This window comes from Emiliania huxleyi, assembly GCF_000372725.1.
Source record: "Emiliania huxleyi CCMP1516 unplaced genomic scaffold EMIHUscaffold_114, whole genome shotgun sequence".
Taxonomy (NCBI): Eukaryota; Haptophyta; order Isochrysidales; family Noelaerhabdaceae; genus Emiliania; species Emiliania huxleyi.
The window spans coordinates 1-6,002 of NW_005201551.1; the positions used below are offsets into that span (position 1 = coordinate 1).

General features: G+C 66.3%; 1 protein-coding gene across 1 annotated transcript; it reads right to left on the reverse strand.

Moving 5' to 3' along the window:
* Window positions 1-3,665: 3,665 nt before the first annotated feature.
* EMIHUDRAFT_223971 (hypothetical protein) lies at window positions 3,666-5,628 on the reverse strand (the record flags this gene model as incomplete). Its single annotated transcript, XM_005791239.1, has 5 exons — window positions 3,666-3,887; window positions 3,996-4,097; window positions 4,518-4,574; window positions 5,002-5,243; window positions 5,334-5,628. 5 exons carry the CDS (start codon window positions 5,626-5,628, stop codon window positions 3,666-3,668), a joined length of 918 nt encoding a protein of 305 aa, XP_005791296.1.
* Window positions 5,629-6,002: the final 374 nt, after the last annotated feature.

Consider the following 6,002-nt stretch of genomic DNA (forward strand, 5'->3'; position numbering starts at 1 on the left):
TCCGCTGCGCCTCCCATAGGCACAAGGACTTCCTCCGCCTCGAGGACCCGGTGAAAGGTGGTGGGCACGGCGCCATCCTCGTCGAGCTCCACATGTGCTCCTTCGGCGCGGCGGAGCGAGCTCCTCCCTCCGTTGCTCGCTCGCAGCTCCCACCGCCAGTGCTGCCTCCCGCAGGCGCTTTCTTCGAGGGCCGCCCGATCAAGAAGCCCACGCTGATGTGGATCAACATGCCAGTGGTGGCGGCCGCATACCAGGCGCGCGTGTGAGGGAGGGGTGCCCTTCTGCCTTAGCAAGCGATGTGACAGCCGCCCTCTCGCCCCCCAGACGGCCGACGGGCGCGACGCCTTCCTCTGCAAGCGCGCGCGAAAGTGCGAGCACTGTCGGCGCGGCAAGGATCACGCCAGGGTGCACGGCAACTGCGACAAGCTGGTCAAGTACCCGCACGAGCTCGTGGCCCACCACTGCATGGCCGTGCAAAAGATGGTCCAGCAGGCGCGGCTGCTGGAGGAGGGCGGCGCCTCCGACTGACGGAATTCTGACGGCACGTGCCGTCGCCCTCTGTAGATTTTACGGCCCATGCCTCTAGCCATGCATATCCGACCCTCTCGCGTGTTTGTGCCGTGTACTCATTAGTGGAAGAGCGGCGTACGTGTGCATGGCGCCATGTGAACGGCGTGCGTCGTGTGTTAATGTCCGTGTGTTCGCTGCTTTGCATACATGTTTACATCAGTAGACAGTACTCGCACTCGGCTCGGTGTTACTCGACCTCTATTTAGTTTTTTGTCTCAGTAGATACTAGAACACACGCGCGCAGTCAGAGGAGACCGCGCTCGGCACTGCTTGCGCTGCTGTGTGCCACCGAGAGCCGGGCGCACCTGCCACCTCCGTCCCCTCACTGACACTTCCTCACGCGCCACGACCCACGTGGGGAGCGGCTGAAGTGTGAAGAGTGCGTGGTGTGCGGGGGCGGGTTTTGCCGTAAGCCGTATGCCACCATGACATCCATATCGATGTGCATGTCTCCCCATCGATTCATTCCCCATCGGTGAGCTGGCCAGTGCGTGGTGTTTGCAGGGTTCGTGATTTCACATGGAAACAGCGAATCGGTTTCACTTTCACTTTCACTTCACATTTCATGTGAAACGAAATTTCACTTTTTCGAGCGAGTGTGAAGAGTCGTGTGAACGTGATGACGGATGCTCCCACCGAGTTCCGACACTCTGACACTCACGACTTGCACAGGTGTTGGCTCCCAAGCAGCAGCCAAGATGAAGGAGGCTGGAGATATTGGTCTCGCTGAGCTGATGTGTGTACACTAGACCTATATGAATCTCATGGCATGCTGTGGGCGAATACGGTGCTGATGGTGGGATGAACTCTCTCAGCAGTCGAGAGTCGACTCTCGACGCATCGGGAGGGCGGCCGCGGCGGTGTAGGGGCGGCGGCGAGCTCCCGGTTGCAAATACTCGCCTCACAGTCCAAGATGGCGGCTCGCGCCCCCATCCGTGCACCAGCGTGCCACTCTAGTCCCGCCTTCCGCCGAGATACCGAGGGCGGCGCGCCCTCTTCGACTTGGGCTATTATCTGGCCTCGGGAGGGCGGCGGCGGCGGTGTAGGGGCGGCGGCGAGCTCCCGGTTGCAAATACTCGCCTTACAGTCCAAGATGGCGGCTCGCGCCCCCAAGCATCCATGCTCTGATGTGTCGCTTGGGTCGCCTCTGCTGCTGTGTCTCTGTCTTAGCCAGATATCGAGAGCGCGCGAGAGCAGGCGCACATCGCTTCCAGGGAGGGGGGCGCGCTTCTCTCCACACCACATGCTAGGGGGGGGGGGTCCGACCCCCCCAGCACCTTCACCACATGCTAGGGGGGGGGTCCCGACCCCCCCAGCGCCTCCACCACATGCTGGGGGGGGGGGGTCATGGACGAGGACCCCCCAGAGACTCGTGGTCAGGCCCTCCGGGCCCTTGATTTTACACCTCATTTCGCAGCATTTTCGAGGGGAAGATCATCCTTTGGAGCTACATGAGCCTTACTGGTCAGATTCTCCAAGATATTGGACTTTCAGCCACGATTTCACAACTTTGGGGCAAAATCGGCTCTCTGGCGGCTATTCCTAGCCCACGAACTGCTGGGGGGTGCCCACCACATGCTAGGGGGGGGGGTCCGACCCCCCCAGAGGCTTCACCACATGCTAGGGGGGGGGTCCCGACCCCCCCAGAGGCTTCACCACATGCTAGGGGGGGGGTGGGGCGTGGAGAGAAGCGCGCCCCCCTCCCTGGAAGCGATGTGCGCCTGGCCGCCTGCTCCGGACGACAACCAACCCCTTACCCTAATCCTAACCCTAACCCTAACCCTAACCCTAGCCCGAAGAACTCAAAGCATTCACCGAGAGCTCGTGTCGACGGACCGCTGATTCCTCCATTTGGTTTCGGCCCAAACCGGACCATTCTCTTAGGAGCTGCACAACGGGCTTGAACGCTCTCTGACCCTATAACCCTAACCCTAACCCTAACCCTGACCCTAACCCTAACGACACGGTGCTTCTTAAGAGGTCGTGCGCGTCGCTGCCGACGCATCTCGCGTGTATGGTGTATTTGCAGTGTATTTCGGCGGGTGCGCGCATTAAAAGAACATTGAGGCAACACACACGTCCTCGAGCGCCCGAGGACACGAACCAAGCTGCACCTCCTCTCGCTAGAGTTATTGTGGGCTCTTTCCTTTCTACACTTCCTCGCTTTCACCGCGTTTTGATGCAGTGAGGGCGGGCCCCTGTTCTTTGAGCCTTGGGGACGACCACGGCCTTGACCACGGCCTCGCTGCAGGGAAGCAGGAACGCGCGGCATTGGTGGCACAGAGATCCCTACCGGTGCCGGCAGTGGTAGGCGCACCGCCGCTCTCTCCGCTGTGCCGCCTCCGCCGCTGCCGCCTCGACTGCTGCCGCCTCCGCCGCTGCCGCCTCGGAGATGCCAGAGCCTTCGAAAGTAGTCGAACTTGCGAAATTTTCAGTGAAACGGGGGCGGCCGAAACGTTTCATGTGAAATTCACATGAATTCACATGCACATGTGAAAGTGAAAGTGTGAAAATTCACTCACGAACCCTGGGTGTTTGCCTAACCGCTAACGGTTTGGCGTGGGCCCGGGTCGCGGGTGGTGGCAGGTGGGCGACCGTGGCGCACACGTCACACGTGCACATACACGTGATCTACGGCTTTAGAGTGCATGCAGCCTGCAGGACTCATGGTTGAGATTTGACCTGAACGATTACAATGCACACACAGAGGAGCTGTGAGCGCTCGAAACCTAACTGACATGCAACAAGACAACACGTCGAAAACAGAGAGATTACACGGCAGAGGACACTAGTCAGTGCACAGTGGGTCACAGCAATATACAGTGCATGCGAGTTGCGACAAGAAAGACTGAATACATTCCACGTGGGGAGGCGACGTGGGGAGGAACACGTGGAGACACTCGGCGAGAAGCGCACAAAAGACGGGGCCACGCGGGAGCGTGAGCTGTACAGGGCGGCGGCCGCGCAAGGGCTGCATGGCGACAGGTGGGGTAGGGCCGGCACGGCGCTCCAGGAGAGCTCCAGCGGGCGCTCCGAATGCTGTACACGCGCACGCGCCGCCGCCGCTCGAGGGAGGCGAGACCAGCAGCTGCCCGCTAGACGGAGAGGAGGGCGCCGAGCACGTCAAAGGGGCTCGACGGCCGCGAGGTGGTGCCGATCTCGACGCGCAACGTGCCGATCTCGACGCCCGAGATTGCGCCGCACTCGCGGAGCTGCAGCAAGCCGCCGCATGCCCCCCCGCCGCCCAGCCTCCCGCCGCCCGGCGTCTCGCCGCCCAGCCCTCCTCCGTACGACTCGGCCAGCAGCGCCGCGAGCGACTCGTGCGGGCGAGGGTTGGGCGACAGCCCGCGCCCCGGCGCCGCCTCGCCGCCCGCCTCGCCCAGAGGCGGGAGGGAGTCGTACGACGCGTGCAACGCGAAGGCGACGCCGCCGTCGCACCCGCCCAGCGCGGGGGCGGGGGGGAAAGCGAAGCCGTCGCCCGCGGCGCCAAGCTTGGGGCGCTTGAAGGGCGAGGCCTTGAGCGGCGACTGCGGCGAGAAGGCGGGCGGCCGCTTCTTCTCCGACAGCGAGAAGGGCGACGGTGGCCGCACGCTCGCCGACGGCACCGTCGGAGGAGTGTCGAAGGGTGTCGCCGGCCGCCGGGGCGTGCCCAAGGCGCCGGCGGCGGCGGAGGTGGCGGCGGAGGAGGAAGTGGCGGCGGCGGAGGTGGCGGTGGAGGAGGTGGCGGCGGAGGGGGCGTCGACTGGTGTTGCGTCGCGGGGGGCAGCGATGGCGGTAGAGGGCGTGGCGGCGGCGGAAGCGGCGGGGGCGGTGGCGGCGGAGTGGGTGGTGGAGGGAGGTGCGGCGGAGGCGGCGGCGGCGGAAGGGGTGGCGGCGGAAGGGGCGGCGGCGGCGGCGGCGGAGGTGGGGGCGGGGGAAGCGAGGGGAGGAGGCGTTGAGGTCTTCACCAGCAGCTTGAGCTCCGCCAGACGCGCCAGGTCTGCGGCGGCGTGAGCCTTGAGCGCCTGAGCGTGTCAGGGGCGGGGCGTTGGACGTGTTGGGGACTGGTCGGGGACCTCTCATGGACGCGTCTGGGAGAGGTTTGCGGCGGCATGGGCGGCGGGCACCTCGGAGGCGAGGGCGTGGCCTGCCTGCTCGGTGGAAGGGGGGGGAGGGGGGGGGGGGGGGGGCAAGAGTTGGTGAGCACGACGGCGCAGAGTGAGGGAGAGAGGAAGAGAGAGGGGAGGGGGGCGCCTGTTCCGACGCAAAGGTCCTCGCCGCTCCTGCCGCGAGCAGCGACCAGAGGAGAGGAGGCGGCTGCCGCGTGCCGTCCAGCAGCAGGCTGCCCTGCAGCGCGCCAAGGAGCGACGCGGTGGCGGAGGCGGCGGAGGCGGCGAGGGCGGCGGAGGCGGCGTCGGTGATGGCGGAGGAGTCGGCGGGGGCGGGGGAGACTGGCAAGGACAACGAGTCTGCCACTCGGTCTGCGGGCAGGGCATCCCAGCCGCCCGGAGAGTCGCTCCCGACGCCGCCGAGGAGCGGCGGGAGCGGCTCGGGCCACGCCCACGCAGGCGCCCCCGCCCCCCAGCCCACCCCGTCGCCCAAGCTGAAGAGGGAGGGCAGGCTAGAGGGCAGCCCGGGGGCGGAGGAGGGGGGCGCAGCGGCGTCGCCAAACGCGGCGGTTGCGGCGAGCGAGCCTGCGGGCGGGTCTGCGGCCGATGCGGCGTCCGCGCCGCCGCTGATCGCCCCCCACGCCGCTTCTCCCTCTCCGCCGCAAGCCCCCTCACCGCCAAGCCGCTCGAGAGCCGAGTCAAGCCGCAGCAGGCCGCCGTTTGGCACGGCGGAGGAGGGGGAGAGGAGGGGCGCCTCCTCTCGGGCGCAGTAGAAGGACGACTTTGTCGACGGGCCACCCCGAACCCGCTTCGCCGCCGCGGCGTCCGCCAGCTTGAGCCAGTCCGGGTGCGTCTTCCGCGCGTGCTTTCGCGCGGCGTCAGTGCTCCCGTAGCTGCGGAGGCAACCCGGGAACTTGCAGCGAAAGATGGTGCTGGTCGCCGCCTCTTCGGCGGGGAAGGGGTCGCACATGATGAGTGCGGCGGGGCCGGCAGGGGCCGGCAGCGCGGCGTACACAGAAGCCGCCAGTTGAGAGAGGGGCCGGTTGCTCCCGCCGTTGCGATGTTTCTTTTTTCGTTTTTTGTGAGGCCGTTACTTGCGAAAACAGACCACGCCTGCTATCCCTATCATTGAAAGTAGCAGAGGGGTCGGACCACACGCTCTCCGAATGGGATTTTCTGCCCTGCCGCCTGTCGCGGCCCCGCCTGCCTCCCGGGGCCCGCCCGGCCGTGCCATCCGCCGCCGAACCGCCCGGCGGGTCCAACCCGAAGCGGGCGACCGGCCGTTCGCACCGCTCGGCCGGCGGGGCGAGCCCCGCGGCCCTCGATCGCTCGCCCCGGGACGTG